The 16,993-nt window shown below is 40.8% G+C and overlaps 1 protein-coding gene across 1 annotated transcript; it reads right to left on the bottom strand.

Annotated features, from left to right (window-relative positions):
* Positions 1 to 344: 344 nt before the first annotated feature.
* Positions 345 to 3,994, bottom strand: CHRM3 (cholinergic receptor muscarinic 3). The gene has a single exon (XM_019549809.1). It carries the CDS (start codon positions 3,981 to 3,983, stop codon positions 2,175 to 2,177), a length of 1,809 nt encoding a protein of 602 aa, XP_019405354.1. The 5' UTR covers positions 3,984 to 3,994; the 3' UTR covers positions 345 to 2,174.
* Positions 3,995 to 16,993: the final 12,999 nt, after the last annotated feature.

Raw genomic sequence — 16,993 nt, forward strand, 5'->3', positions numbered from 1 at the left:
ACTGTCTTCTCCACCATTAAATGTGACTGTCACATACAGCTCAAAATCTACTTTTTCTTAGTTTTTATTAAACCTAAAGCATAGCGTGCAAACTTTGTTTTAGATTGTCATTTTACCAGAACTCATACAAAGAAATGAGCAATGTATGTCAGGAATATGAACACTTGGTTTAGTGCCATAAAAGCTTGGTATAGTCTATTCATTGCTCAAGCAAACCTTTATGAATCACTTTAAAAGGATACTACAGTTGAAGACTGAAGAGCAATACTTATCAACATTAAATAAACATTTGGTGAAATATGTATAAATATTTCTTCATATAAACATAACACAAAATTAATTAGTTCAGATACACAGACACCATTTAATATACTTCCACTGTTGTCAAAATCATCTGTAAACACCATCTCACACTGAATACAAAAGCAGCTTTTACACTGGTTCTGTGTTCACAACACTGATGCCCCTTTAAAAAGGAAGGGGTTTCTTTTCTTATTTTTATTTTTTATTTTCAGCAAAATAAGACTGCGAGAAAAAAAAAGTTTTGGTCAGCTCAAAGGATAATAATACAAAGTACAAATTTGTCTTTCAACATGTAACTAAATCAGATTTGGAACAATATGTAAAAGTACAGTTCTTTCCTCAGGGGATCTCTGACTTTTATAAAGTACACACTGTTTGGTGCAGATCACATCATAAATACCAGGAAACACTGGTCATGTCTAAGCTATAAATATTAAAGCCCTTTTAAAATTTTTCTTTATCAGAAAGTGCCAGGTTTTAAGTTGGTGATTGCCACTATTTTTTGTTACATGGATTGTGCCAGGGTTGAACATAATTAGATGCATTTATCTTGATAAGTTTAAAACAGATTGTGAAAAAAAACATGTTTGAATGAATGTCCTTCAGTTTCAAAACAGTGCAAGATATCTTCTTGCATCTGGAGGCGATACTAACAGTCTGTACAAATGCAAGGTCCCCTCTAAGTTTGTATGAAAAAGAGAAAATTGCAAGTTCCTTCACTTTAAATACAGCCATTCAGTCTGGGAAAACTACAAATCCCTGAATCCCAGGCCCTCTACCTTGAGTTTAGTAGCTAGGCTCCGCTACCTACAATTCTTCTGGTGAGGTATGAGCGCTTGGACTCATGCAGCACTGCATACACCTACCTGTTGTTTTATCAGGCTGTATCTCTGTATTAAAGTTTAGGTTGATATGTGCACATGGGAAAATTCTGTACTGAGCTCACAGTGCAGTTCAGCAAGCTCCATTCCAAATCTCTGTGAATTGCACTGGGTTTTAAAGATAAATTAGAATGACAAGTAGAAAATAATGAAATAAATCTACACTTGGAGAATAATTTGCCAAAGAATTTATTTCACTCATATACCACAATGATGGGAGCCATGTAAAGACCTACACTGATAAATCACTTCTTTCCTGGTATATGTCTGTGTGTATCTAAATATATATTATGTGACTGTGAGTGTACATTGTGTACTTTCTCTCATGTGTACACACATACATACACATGCGCACACGCACACACGCACACACACACACACACAACATGAGCTGCAAAAATAGGTACTGAATAAGGCTTAAGAATCAGGGCTACAATTAACAATACACCAAAAGAGGAGAACACAAGGAAGCTCAACGAGGACAACAAGAAGTAGTTTTGCAACCTATACAGTGTTTTAAATAATTTCATACTCATGTTTTGCTAGCTTGCTGTGTCCAGATGTGACTTAACTTGAAACTTGTTGGATTCCTTGGAAAACAGTTGGTCTAGCTAGATGTGCTTACCTGAGATCCCAGAGTTGATTAAAATCAAAGACCTGGGCAGATCAGTTATGAGTTTATAATTGCTATACAACTTGTAACATTGTAGGAAAATTTTATTAAGTCTTTCATTTCCTTAATAAAAACCTTGAAGTGTATTTGTTTTTGCTGAATTCAGATTTGATTTTCATACTAAACTGGATTTATTAAAAGGAAACATAAGCTGGCAGCTGCTTTCATGTTTTTCACGATGATCAAACATTTTCATCAGCACTCTGGAACCGCCCTTCCTCCCAAACTCATTCTTCCTTTGCTGTCGATATATATATATATACACACACACACACACAAATATATCTATATTTTTTCATTTGTTAAAAAATACTATTCTAGGAAGCCTCTCGAGGGATCCGCTTATGAAAAATTACTGACTGCCTCTGCTGATACTGCTGTTTGCGTCGTTTCCGTTTGTCACACTGGCACAGCAGTAACATCTTGAACGTGGTTCTGAAAGTTTTGTTACACAGTGCGTAGCACATAGGGTTCACTGTGCTGTTGATGTAACAAAGCCAATACCCCAGGTTCCAAAATGTCTTGGGAATACAGTTCTCACAAAAGGTATTCACCAGAACCATGATATTATATGGGGTCCAGGTGATAATGAAGGCAAGCAAAATGGCACTGAGTGTCTGTGCTGCTTTCTTTTCTTTAATAAGTGACATTCGTTTTCGCTTGGTGATCTGACTTCTGGTCTTCAAGGCAAACTTTTTCGCCAGAGTGGCTTCCTTAAATGACAAAGACAGGGCTGCAGGTGTTGTAGCCACAGATGAAATGCCATCGGCAATCTTGTTTGTTTCTGCTGCTGACCCTGGTTGAACTGGAAGCTTAGAAAAACTCTTCTGGAAAATCCCCTCATCCTCCACACTCTTCTGAGTATGCAGCTTTTTATGTTTCCTCTCCTTTGATTCAGTGTCAGATTTCTGCAGTTCATCCCCTGATACGTGCAAATCTTCTGAAGAGGGTAGCTTTGTGGAGTTGAGGATGGCACTGTGACCAGGAAGCTTCAGCACAATGGAATAAATGGCTCTCGTCTCCGAGGCAATGTCTTCTTCATCAGAGGACGCAGAGTTTTCAAGAGAGGCGGCAGCATCATTGTTGTTCCAGCTGTCACTACTGCTGTGCTCCTGATCCCCTGGATCTGTGCTGGGTTTCCAGCTCCTTGCTGTTAGCCAGAAATGGCAGCGTCTGAATTTCCTTCTGTTGGAGTGTTTCAGGCTTTGCTGCTGCAACTCATAGCTGCTGCAGCTTCTGGAACTGCCAGTTTGGTGGACAAACTGCACTGCCTCTGCTTCGGTGCCAGAGGCTTGTAGCCCTGCTAACTCTTTGGTGCGTTTCTCTGTCTCCTTGTAGATCCTCCAGTACAAAATACTCATAATGGTGACTGGCAAATAAAAGGCAGCTATGGCGGTGCCAAAAGTGATGATAGGTACACTTAAAAACTGGATAAAACATTCATTGGGAGGCACAGTCCTTTCCCCAACAAAATACTGCCAGAACAAGATGGCAGGGGCCCAAAGAATGAATGAGATGACCCACGCTAAGCCAATCATCACTCCAGCCCTTTTCGTTGTTCGTTTAGCTCTGTATGTAAGTGGCCTAGTGATGGAAAAATACCTGTCAAAACTTATGACAAGGAGATTCATGACAGAGGCATTGCTGGCTACATAGTCAATGGAGAGCCAAAGATCGCAGGCCCAGTTCCCCAAAGTCCATTGGTCCATAATGATATATGTGGTGGAAAGGTTCATGGAAATAACACCAATGATCAAATCGGCACAAGCAAGGCTGAGCAGAAAATAATTGTTGACTGTTTTCAGTTGTTTGTTAACTTTAAATGCTGCAATCACTAGAATGTTTCCTATGATTGTCACCAGTGCCAGGATACCAGTGAGAAAAGCAATCAAAACTACTTGCAACACAGTATGACCGCCAAGAGGGTCTTTGCCTGTTTCATTCCGGGATGCATTGGTTGCTTCTACAGAGGTGAAGGAAAAATTCTCATTTTTGGGGGTGAAGTCATAGCTGCCAGTGAATAATGTTGTATCATCAACCGGTCCTGGTCCTTGGGTATCTCTGTTCCAGAAGGAGCTCACATTTGAAAGCAAGGGGGAGATTGTACTGTTATTGTGCATGATCATTGTGTCTCTGATAGTCTGTAGAAAAAGAAAGAGAAAAACAGGTGCTAAATAAAGAGATTTTTTTTCTGTAACTAGGTAGCACTTCAGAAGACTATCAATTAAAACAAATATTATATACCAAATACATTACTGATCTCACTCAAGTTACATGATCAGTTAATACCGGTTTTCCTTAATATCGCTGGATTGTTAATTAAACAATCCCCAGTGAACCAAAACCAGAGGTGTACTCTACTATATATGAATCTGAACCCATAACACGAGCCAAATATCACTATTTTTATGAAAGATCAGAACAAACACTTATATCTTACCATACCATTACTTTGTGATGTTCAAAATCTGAACCAGATTTAAATTTTGCCAACTGATCTTCCATCTCTACTTGCCTTGTATAATACTACAAACAAATTATAATAATTATAATATTATAATACTACTCCTGCTTTTCATTACTTAAACTAGAGTTAAATGGGGCCCATATTAAAACTGGATAAATTTGGTGTCAGCCAGATATCCATGACTCACATTTTGGAAATGTACTCTTTGTACATTCAGTTGTTCATGTTTTATATGTACATGTATATATGCAAACTTGGACCAAAAATTCTGTGGACCTAATAGTTTCATTATATCACAGGGCTAATACATTAAATCTGATCTACCAAGTCAAGATAAAATACTCAGAAAGGGCACTTCTGTTTTCATTAACCATTTTATGAAAATGGGAAGGATTATGAAATTGATTCATGATCACAGAACCAGTACACTTTTCTTAAGAACGTACATAAAATCAAGGTCTCTCTTAAAATATTGATTTTCTCTCTCCTCACTTTATCAAGTTCTTTGATCTCTGACTAGAGAGTTCACAAATGTAATTGTAAATAAGTAAATAAATAAATTTTATCATAAAAACTCAAGTATTTTTTTGTATAAGAAACCTACATCTAAGAGTAGCAAAAATACCTTGTCTTTGTACTTTAGGTCAATTCAGAGTTGATCTATAATGGTTTAAAATAATAGAGTGAGGTGGGGATCTGAGTTCTTCGGAATGATAAGGAACCTAATTTTAACTGCCCAAATAGTGCTTAAAATAAAGCATTTTGTACATTGTTACCAAGTCAGGTGGTGAACTGGGTAAATAGACTGATACCTACTCCACTTAGAGTTAATAAAAAGAGCATATTCTGGTAACCAAAGGTGAATAAATTCAATCCATTCAGTAAAAAAAGCAGGGCTAGAGTGATTGTGCTTTGTTCAAATCTGATCTAATACAATCAGATTTTAGTGCATTCATAATTATAGCACTGGGGTGTTCAATAGAATAATTAGAGAGGAAAAAATAAGTATTTCTACAATTGTTCCCATATTTACTGACATGCCAGTCACAGCCAAGGATAACGTAACACATACTATTATGTCAAGTGATATCATAAAAAAATATTCCAGGAAAAAAAATCAGTAGAAAAAGTATTTCAGGCAATACAAAGGGGTGGGGAGAGCTACTATACTAGCAATTAGCATACAATGGGCATGGCTACACGAGATGCTATGTCAGTGTAGTAATGAGCTACAGTGATGTAGCTCATTGCTACAGCAACGTAGCATCAGACACAAATCGTGATGCCGATGTTGCAATCGCCATAGCGACAAGCTACAACACTGTAGTTCACCGCTATGCTAAAACTAACCATGAGACACTGGGACCACACAGTGATGGTTAGTACTGTGCAGTCATTTGCGCAAGAGGCATGTGTAGACGTGCCCTACATGTATCTCTGATTTTATTATTATCATTATTAATGTATCAAACAGTTTCACTAAAGCACAAAAGGGAAGAATTTGATCTAGAAAAGTTTACATAATTCATTCTGTGGTAAATATAAGTTTTTATTGGTTTTAAAAATAAAACCACATTATTTGCCATGTTATATGTTACATTAGACTCTACCATTCATGCCATGTTTGTAGTACTCTAAAACCTATAGATAAATGAATTTTTTCAGACTATCAAATGTTTTTTAAAATGACATTTCTTAGATTTTTTTTTGAAAACTCATTTTCAGAGGATATTTATTTGCTATCAATAATAATAAAAAAAACTGTTTATCAAAAACAGCAATTTGTGATGGAAAGCAATTTCCATGTAAAAATTTCTAACCAAGTTCGAATTGTATACTGGGTACATAATGGAAGGTAAAAGAGTTGGAGGATTCAAGAAATAGGAAAGCATTTATTATTTTGTATTAAATAGGTCCACAAAGAATAAACACTGAAGCCAAAATAGGATGAATTTAGTGTGAGGAGACAATGTGGGTATCCTGGGTCCAGTATTCTTTAACATCTTCTTTAATGATTTGGATGATAGGGTTGAGTGCATGCTTAGCAAATTCGCAGATGACACTAAGTTGGGTAGAATGTAGGGCTAGGATCAAGAAGGACCTAGATAGGCCAGAGAAATGGTCTGCAGTCAGATGAGAGTCAAAAAGGACAAATGCAAAGTTCTGCACTTGGGACAGAATACAAGGACCTAGGGGTTACAGGAGACCATAAGTGGAGCATGAGTCAACAGTGCGATCCTATTACAAAAAACCAAAAAACAAGCCCCCCAAAAAACAACCCAACAGCATACTGGGTTGTATTAATAGAAGTGTCACCTGAAAATCAAGGGAGGCAATTCCTCCACTGAATTCAGCCTCATCTGGCAAGGCTTCATCTGGAGTACTGTGTCCAGTTTGGACACTTCAAGAAGGATGTGGACAGTTCAGAAAGAGTCCACTAGAGGGCAGGGGGGATGTGGTTATGGTTCTGGGAAGCAAGATTTATGAGAAAAGGCTAGAAGAGCTAGGGTTATTTAGTGTGAAGAAAAAAAACACTGAAGAGGGATTTGATAACAGTCTTCAAAAACTTGAAGGGAATTATAAAGAGGATGGAGAGGTGCTTTTCTCTGTGGCTCTAGAGGACAGAACAATGGGAAATGGTTTCAAGCTGCAGTAGGGGAAATATAGGCTGGAGATTAGGAAGAACTTTCTGACTATGAGAGTAATCAAGCATGGGAACAAGCTACCTAGAGAAATTATGGAATTTCCATCCTTGGAAGTTTTCAAGAAGAGATTAGACAGACCCTTGGCCAGAATGGTTTAGTCAAGAATGACCCTACCCTGAGCCAGGAAGTGGATTAGATGACCTTGTGAGATCCCTTCCAGTTCTAGTTTCCTATGATAATCTTATATTGAATAAAAGATACTGTAGCAGTAGCAGCACTCTTTAAATAAATATCTGACGTTCTGGGAAGCTATGGCAGAAGCTCAACCTTTTAGGCTTTCTTACAATACTATATAGATCATATGATTCAGAGCCAAATTCTGAGAAATTTCTGAGAGGGAGCAGTACAAGCGTTCAGCTTGCAGTCTCACAGTCCTGAGTGGGGGAATGGGGTGGTTAGGAAAAACTTCCCACGCCTTCCCCAGACCTGGGTCATCAGAGTCTGAGGAAATGCAGGGAGCCTTGTCATGCTGCTCGGCTCCCTCCCTCTGGTCTGCACCTTCACTTCACTCCTGGTCTGCAGGAGTGGAGCAAAGGGGCAAAGGCCCCCACTCTGGGGAAGGCACAGGGGAAGCTGCTGCTCAATTTCTGATCACAGAGCTGCCGTATGTACAGGCATACGGGAAACTCTCTTGCAGGGGAGATCTTCCAGGTGTCACCCTGGAGGATCTTTCTCCCATAGGGGGCATGTTTCCTCTGGGTAAAACTGGATTAATAGATGTGCATTCCTAATTTCTACCAGGAAATTGGTGATTTCCCTGTTAAAGACATACTGCCTGTATGGATAATAGATTCTGCTGAGAAGTTAGCTCCATAGCCTTGATGTATGTTGACTCTGGAATGAGAGCTATTGTGTTAGCAGTTAGCCTAGGCTATTTTTGCAAATCACTGCATGGGGCTGTTCTTCTGAAATTATATTCTCCCTCTACTTTGAGGGAATGGTGATGAGGTGGCTTCTGGTTTAGCTAGATCACATCATGTGCCTGAGTGAAGAAAAATGATGGTTGTATGTTAACTGAGTAACAGCAGTGATATTGCTATCCATCAGATACATTACTGGATCAATAGAAAACATTCTTGTTGAAGTGCTAAAATTGGGAATGAAAGCTATCTTTTTTTTACAGTTCACACATATGATGAGGTTAACCTAGACCAGTACAAGAGAGATTTTAATTGGCTACACTTGCCAACTGCATGTCAAATATGATTAATGTCAGAGAAAGCAAAGTTTTCTTCGCTGACATCAAGGAACAGAGGACAGAATGAAAGAAAAAGGGGGGAAAAACACCCTCTACAATAAAGCTCTACGACAAAGGTGACATCCATCATTTACCGTATTTTTCGGACCATAAGACGCACCTGACCATAAGACGCACCCAGTTTTTATGGCAGGAGAGACTATGTGTGCCGGTGGCCGGCCATTTTTATTGCCGGCTCCCGGCCACCGGCACGGGCGCCAGCTTCCGGTGTAAACAAGTGACGGATGTCCCGCTCAGGCTCTGCCGCCTCCGCGGGCAAGCTCCGCCCCGTCTCCCCGGGACACGGCATAAACAAGCGGCGGGTGTCCCGCTCGGGCTCCGCCGCCTCCGCGGGCAAGCTCCGCCCCGTCTCCCCGGGACACGGCATAAACAAGCGGCGGGTGTCCCGCTCAGGCTCCGCCGCCTCCACGGGCAAGCTCCGCCCCGTCTCCCCAGGACACACACCTTCAGACCATAAGACGCACCCTCGTTTTCCCCCCACTTTTGGGGGGGAAAAAGTGCGTCTTATGGTCTGAAAAATACGGTAGGTTGCTGATTGTGAAGCTTCAAACACAAGTCCATAACTTGGATTATATTATTAAAAAAAAAAGTTTAAATTCAAACTCAAATAAACTTAAAATCCTTCAGAAGGAACTAGCTAAAGAAACAGAGCAAGGTATTCCAGGAAATAAAACTCTCAGAGCAGGGACAGGTGTTAAAAATATATTCCCTAGAATTAATAATAAAAATGTTTGTTGCTTTGATAGGGCTTTACATTTCCAAAGCATAGCACAAACCTCAAATAACTGAAGTGATAACCTCTGTGGAAATGGATAGCAAAGCTACTAAAGAAGAGATAAAACAAGCCCTGGCATGACCTAATATACATATACTGTATCATACTCTGGTAAACAAGATGACAGTTACGGATTATGTTACAGCAGGTATACAAACTACTGCCAATTGCTATGAATTTTCACTCCACATAGAGCTGCTGTTGTTTCAACTAATAGCTCATGTATGGGCCTGGACATTTACATTTGAACTTATGTTGACCATAGAGATAGCTGAAGTTGCAGCTGCAACAAAGAAATGTTTTGGAAATGTCTAGACTCCGGAGACTAATACTTAAGACACTCTTCTAAAAGGCAGGAAGCTTTAGTTCAGAACCACTGTCTTCCTGAATCAGAGTACAGATTTAAGCCAAGGTCTCCCACCTCTCAGGACAGTGCCTTAATCACTAGACTGTAGTCACTTTTACTTGCTTTTAATGAGCATTTGAGTGGTCCTTGAAGAGAGGAAGAGAGGCAACAGGGAAAATTCAGAGCACCCCATCTCACAGTGGTTAGGGAAGCATCCTAGGAAATAAGTGTTGCACTTCAAATCCCCTGAAACAGGAAAACAGTCCTCTGGGGCCTGCATCCCTGTGGAGCAATGGATAAATGCTCATTTCCTTGTATATATTAAAAATGCCACACAAAACTCTTATTTCCATTTGAATCACATCATTCCATTTTTGTTTTGTGATAAACGCAATCTATCTATGTATACACGGTGTTTGGATTCATCCAGGTTGAATAAGTAGTAAGACCAGGGTGTCTGACACAGGCTCGCTGTTTCAAAAAGTGCCACAAGACCACTAACTTCCTCACACCTAACACTATAGAGAACCAGAAAGGATCATCTCAGTCCAAAGGAATACACCTACAACAATGTCAGACAAGGTTCTTTGGGTAAAGCTGATATTTTTTATTAGACCAACTCAAATAGTTGGAAACATTTTTTTTTGTAAGCTTTCAGGTAAAAATACCCTTCATCAGGCTGAAGAAGCATCTGCAGTTGGTGTGTTCTCTTCTTGGATGGGATGAATAGTAAAGAAGCCAGAGGCTGGTATGCATGCAAGAAAGCCAGTCATTGAAGATGTACATTGAGGAGTCAGTGGGTGAGAAACGGGTTGGGAGTGGGGGGGAAAGGTAATGAATGTAGCTGGTAAATAGTGGGGAGGTACCTGGGGATGTTAGGCAGGTTATAATGTGTCATAAATCCAATGTCTATATTTAGTCCAAGATGAGTTGATGAAGTGAAGTTTGTAGGCTCATCTGTGAAAGGTGTTTTGTAAATTCCCTTTGAGGATTAGAACTGAGAGACTGGAGAGAGAGTGGTTTTCTTATGAGAAATGTGCTCCCACAGGTAAGTGGGTATTCTTGTCCTTGATAGATTTCCGGTGTGTGTTCATTTGGGTATGTAGCTGTTGTTTGGACTCTCCTACGTATTTTCCATCAACACATTTGGTGCAGATGTTTCCTCAGCCTGATGAAGGGTATTTGTACCCAAAAGCCTGCAAAGAAGAATTTTCCAACTGCTTGAGTTGGCTCTGCTCCTGTCCACTCTGAGTCCAGCCCTGGGCCAACCCAAACACCAGGAAGAGGCTGGAGCCACCCCTGTCTGGAACGCACACCTCTGAGGGCTCAGCTGAGCGGGGCAGGCATGGATTGTAGGTTACAGGGTGGGCTAAGGCAAATTTGGGCATTGCTGTATCCCCCCCAACATTGCCCCTAGCATTGCCCCTTCCTGCAGGGTATGGAGGCCCACCCCATAGATGCTTGGCAGCGGCGGTACAAAAAGGGGAAGGGGTCCTTCCCTCTTTCCCCCCACAGGAGCCCAGGCCCCAATAAATCCTCCTCTGCCTAGCAGGACTAAAAACAAGACCTATCAAAGGGTGGATGAGCTCCCTGTGAGCCAACGGCCATCCATACCTGGAGAGGAGATGGGCACCACCAAGTCACTCTGCTTGAAGAATCACCTATGATGCATAGCAACTCAGCTCAGAATGGAGGAGGGTTGTTATAGCATTTAAGGTACCCCAACAGTTGCAGCCACTTTAGGACTGACTTGACTTGACTTGAAGAAAAGAAAAAACCACCACCAAATGGAATGATCACAATCATTAATGGAAAGATGGTTTGAAAACATATTTTACAAATTGTAGAATTAGTCACCTTTTATGATAATTTTTCAGGAAGAAAAACATGTTTGTGCCTCAAGCATATAAAATTATTTCACTACTGATAATGTATTTTAGAAGGTAGTAAATGGGTGAAATGCCCATCCTGCAATATCAAGGCACAATATATTAAAATTGAAAATTGGATTATATTGAAATACACTGTCCTGTCCCTTTTATGTGTTCACAGAACCACCAAGCTTGGCTATCTGATATTTGGCTAAGTGTCTTTACCAAACTTTTCAAAAGTGGCTACTTCTAGTGTCTCAATTGGCATTTAATTACCAAGCTGAAGAAGCTAACGCACACATTCAGCTTCCAAAGGCACCAGTGATCACTTCTAAATATCCTGGTCTCATTTTCTTTGTTTACTATAAAAAAGGGCATGCTTAATCTTACCTATTCACAGATATGTTGGGAGGTGTAATGAATTATAGCATGCAAAGCACTACAAGATCTATGAATCTGAAGTTGTTGTTGACAACAATTGTGGAATGGGGAGCAAATATTTTTATCCATTTTTCCTTTCTAAATTTTGAATGGGTATTTTCTTGTATACCCCCTCTTGCGAAAACAGCTTTCCAAGTTTGTTTTTGTTGTTTTGTTGGTTTTGTTTTTTTTGCCAAATACCATTTATCTATTTCAAACCACTCCTAAAAGCTTATTTTGTGTCACAAGTTGTACACTCACTGACAGTCAAATATAGTTGCAGTATCTACTGTAGTGCTAAAAGTTGTCAGTTAGACACACTACCTAACTGAGAAGAGGTGGGAATTAGGGGATGGTCCGTGAGTTAGGGAGTAGGTAGGGAGTTAGAGAAAAACAAAAGACCTACAGAAGCTTGCCTACTATTCCACGATAAACACTGTTGTTAGTTTTCCTCACGCCTGACCATCTTTATTGAACCTAGAAATCATTATATCCACCATGTGCACTGCCTGACTGTTGATAGTATTTGCCTTTACATCCCACATCCTTTCAAACTTGGATGTTTTGTTCAGTGGGTGTCATCATAAAAGCAACAGCTAGAACAAAGTACCATGCTATGGTACTTGAGATACCACAGCAGTTCAACAGCTGGGAAATGCCAATTTTTAATATTAACATCCATTCATATGTAACAGAACATGAATATAAGAATAAATATGTGATAGAATCTTTCAGGGCAAATATTTGAAAACTGAACATTTTTCATTTTGACTGCAATTTACAAATCCAAATTTATAGGTTTGGCCCCAAAAGTTTTGGCATTACAGTCTAAGAATTTATCATTTATGAGTTGTATAATTCTGCTGCATATCTTTCTGAAATCATTTCTATAAATAATACATCTAAATCATAAAACATAATCCTTTTTAAGCACATGGATTAAAAGATATTCATATTTCCTGTATAAAAGTGTAGAAGCATCTCCAGATGCTTAGAGAGTCATTCACCTCATAATTTTTAGAGCTTCAGAAAAATCCAGTCCTAAGATGTTTGAATATTATTCCAGTGATAATTTTCAGGAGTTTAGTGGCCAGCCTATATTATCCCAAATATCTCTGAAATGAATGAGGGTGCAGTCACTTGAAAACTATGTGTACCAGGAATATAATGTTATACAGGATACTGTATTACTTTACTAGACACAGCAAATCCACAGTAGCTGATGTATGAAAATGATACATGGAAAAGTGAACAGCAAATCCTTTGAAAACCTCATTTAAGGAAGTGTTCCTCTTTTGTTATAGATGTTAAAACTAATTAAGCTTTGTTAAATCAAAATGACACTCAACTAATCAAATCTCAGATATTAATTAACATGAAGGAGTATAGTCTTATAATGACAGAGCACTCTCTAACTTCTTTACAATTTACTTTTCAAAGCATCCTTTCTACTCTGCACCATAAGTCTCACACAGAGCATGGAAAACACATAAAATACATTTTGAAAATTAGTCAGAAATACAGTGAAATCCTGCCAGCTTTACCAATTCAAACAATTCCACTGAGTTGAATGGGATAGTCTGTATGAGTGTAGAACCCATATTTGGCCTTCAGGGTTATGGGGCTTGATTGTTTACTTTTATATGCAAGGCTAAGAAGTGAACTGAAAAAACAAAAACTTCCATGAAATAATGTAATTCATGGGACAACTGAGCATTTATGTTTAACTCCCTCCCTCTCCAGCCCAAGCAAAACTTCTCTGTTAGAAGATAGACTATATTTTCCTTGGTGTTGTTATTTGTCCAAATATAGCGACTAGGGGCCCTGCTAATAGACAGAGGACTCCGCTGTCCTAAGGGCTCTACAAATGCTCTGCTGTTCCCCCCTTGACAGATCACTCAGCTTCACTTACCACTGGATATTTCAGAGTCCACTTGAAAGATAGAGTCACATGGAATGTAACTACTGGGCTTATTAACTTTACTGTTTCCCCTGGGTGCAAAAGATAAATCCTTTACCTTTAAAATGCTTAATGTTGAATAAATATAGCAGAAATATGCATCCTGTATAGAGCAAATAATTATTTCAAGGTTTCTAGGTGCATTTCTCTCATTTTTACTGAAAACGAAAACAATAATTTTGTTTGAGCTAATGTATATTATCAAACCTGTCGTGGCATGTTAACAAAGAAAAATGCTCGTACAAGAAAATAAGTGCTGCTTTTATTTTTACTATGTTTGTCTAGCAATCCAATTGTAAATTGTATGGGAGTAATTTGACTAAATTACTGTGAAGCATATTGGTTAGCAATTTTGCCAGGTTTTTTAAACTGCTTATAAATATTTCATTTTCACTATTTCATCAGATCTAATTGATATCAGGTCTATGTTCAACCAAGTTTGTTGAAAGTAATCCAGGAACTGATCATACTATACAGTAGCCATGATATCCCAAATGGGGGTTGTATGAAAATCATGGAAACAAAACTGTAAGAAGAGTTGAAAAGTGTACCTTGTTTTTGTTTAGCAGGCCTTGAAATAACCTTGCTTTCATTTTTTTCACATTTTCTGATTATTTTAAGCAAATGTCACATTTAAAGTATTTTCGAAAAGAATAATATTGATTTATCAAAATTACCTTTTCCTGTAAAGGTGCTCTGTTCACTAAATAAAACCATTGGTAATTATTATGAAAGTAACTCTGGTTAAAAATCAGAAAATGTTACTAAAATGGAAAGTTTCAATCCTATCCCATTTTTCTGATTACAAGTTCATTATAAGAAGTTAATTTTGCAAAAAAAAAAAACATGTAAAAAATCTCCATTACAAAAACCTGAAAGCAGGTTTATCTCAGTGGTGTAACTAAAGAAAGTTAGGGTAAAAGGTGTAATTTGCCTGGGTGCTAACTTGGTGGGGAGGGCAAAAAAGAAGCCATTGACAATGGTAGCCATGTGTTTGCTACTGTGAACCCGAAATCGCTGCCTCTGCTTTGCCCAGGGCACCTAGCCATGTTCCTAGACTGCTGGTTCAACTGAAAACATTATCTTTGTGGCACATGGATAATGCCAGATAAATTGGAAGGGATTAGGTTGGCCTCTGATCTCCCTTTGCAGTTTGTGGGTTGTGGAGCAGGTAAGAAGGCAGAGAGCCCTAATGCTCTGACAGGTCACCAGGTAGCCTTTTGTCACTTTCATTTTCCTCCTTCCTTACCTGTGTTCAGCAAGGTGAACAACTGTAATTCAGTTCCTCCAAAATGAAATACTGTATTTACTTGCATATCACATGCACCTTTCCCACCAACATCAGCCCTCCAAAATTGGGGTGTGTATCTTAAGCAGGGAAGCAGATTGCCCTTTGCTGGAAGGGCAGGGTGGAATTGAGCAACTAGACAAGAGGCACATCTACATCAGATGCTTAATTGCACAGTAGTGTAGTTTACTGCACAGTAAGTATGCACATCTATATGTATGCATGCTTACTGTGCAGTAAAAATCCCTAACTGTGAGTAAATTTGACATTTGCACATGCAGGTATCAAATTTACTCACAAATAGTTACTGCCCAGTAATGCACATGTAGACATGACTCAGGAGCAAATTGGTCCCAGGTCAGCCCTGCCACTAGCGGACAGGCCTGAGGCTAGCCCCAGGACTCTGGGCTGGGAGCCTCTATTGCAGCCCCTGCACAAGCTCTTAAAAGCCTGCAGGCATTTTGAGCCCTGGGGCACACACACAGGGAACCTGAGGGCACTCCAGGCCCCTGTGTCCCCCTAGGCAGGCTGCATCAGCTGCCCCAGCCTGCCAGCTCCCTGGCATTGATGCCTGGCACTACAGTGCTGTGCAGCTGCCAGGCCTGCAATGTCCAGGCCAGAAGGGTGCTGCAGGCTGCCAGCACTCAGGCCCAGCTGCAGACAGCTTCTGGCTGCCAGGGCCAGCTCCAGCTGTGCTCAGCCCATCCCCAGCAGCTTGCCCTGAACCTACCCTGTTGTAGAGGTAACAGGTTTACTACTGCCCTTGCAAAAGTCTAGTGCAGGGGCAGGCAATTATTTTGGGTGGAGGGCCACTTATCCAGTTTTGGCAAGCTGTTGAGGGCCGCATGGGTAGCCCCACCCCTTGACAGGTGTCCCGCCCCCTGGTCACCATCTTGGGACCAATGTCCCAAGGCTAGCACTGGTGGGACTCAGAGTAGGGCTCAGGCTGGCAGGGGTCTATGAAGCAGGCTGGGTTGCATCAGCAGGGAAAGGGGAACTGGCTCAGATCCATACAGCCCCTACCGGCTGGGACCCTGCTGCCCTGCTCTGGACCCTGCTAGCACTGACCCTGTCCTCCCATGCCCGCTGACTCCCAGTGCCCCCCCAGCCCCACAGTACAGGCGGGGTGCACAGCCCCGAGCCCCTGTTTGCTGGCAGGGAAGGAGCTGGTACGGAACACAGGGAAAAGCAGCCCCTTGCCCTTACGCACCCCATGGCCCACGCTCTCTGTTTCAGCTGCTTGCAGCTCACACAGGGCTGTCCCAAGCAGGCACAGGCAGCTCCCACATTGGCTGTGAGCGGCTGCAGCACGGAGCATCAGCCATGGGGTGGGGGCAGGGCTGGGACTGCTTTTCCCACATGCTCAGCAACAGCTTGTAACCTGGCCCCAGACTGGCTCTGGGCTTGTCCATTAGGGCTGTGCCATGACAGCAGCAGCTGTGGTCCCCCCACTTGTTGCGCTGGGCAGCTTTTGTGGCTGCTGCCCACCCAGAGCTTGTGCACTGGGCAGCCCAGAGGTGGCAGTGGCAGCCTCACCACATCTCCGGGTGGGCAGCAGCAGCAAATGGTGCCCAGCGTGGCAAGAAGGTGAGCCCAGAGCTGGCATGGGGCCCGAGCTGGCAGTAGGCCATATTTTGCCCACCCCGGTCTAGAACCTAGCCTTGGGGCTATCCTGTGCTAAAAGGAAGTTCCTGCTGACAACTTTTTCCCTGCCACATTCTACTTTTCCAAACCAAGTTGAATGTTTCATATGGGGCTGTGTGGTATGCAAGACAATATAGTATTCCAGGGAATGCCATAACCGACTACAAACATACAAGCAAACCATTTTTTAAACTCTTTTTCCTCATAGCAGGGATTTAAAAAAAGAGAGATTTTTCCTGGGAATAGATCTCTATTCTGGTACCAACTTTAATCATTCTATTTCCCAGATGGGCCTGAAACCCTTTTTCAGGCATATAGCACAAGGATTTTATTGATTAAAATTAAGTTTTATGAAGATAGGCGGGTGATCCAGGCTGACCTGGACAAGCTCAGCAAATGGGC

This window comes from Crocodylus porosus, unplaced genomic scaffold, assembly GCF_001723895.1.
Source record: "Crocodylus porosus isolate Cpor-Errol unplaced genomic scaffold, CroPor_comp1, whole genome shotgun sequence".
Taxonomy (NCBI): Eukaryota; Metazoa; Chordata; order Crocodylia; family Crocodylidae; genus Crocodylus; species Crocodylus porosus.

Bases quoted from the DNA above. Each gene is read 5' to 3' on its own strand.
- CHRM3 (XM_019549809.1), bottom strand. From the start codon at position 3,983: ATGATCATGCACAATAACAGTACAATCTCCCCCTTGCTTTCAAATGTG.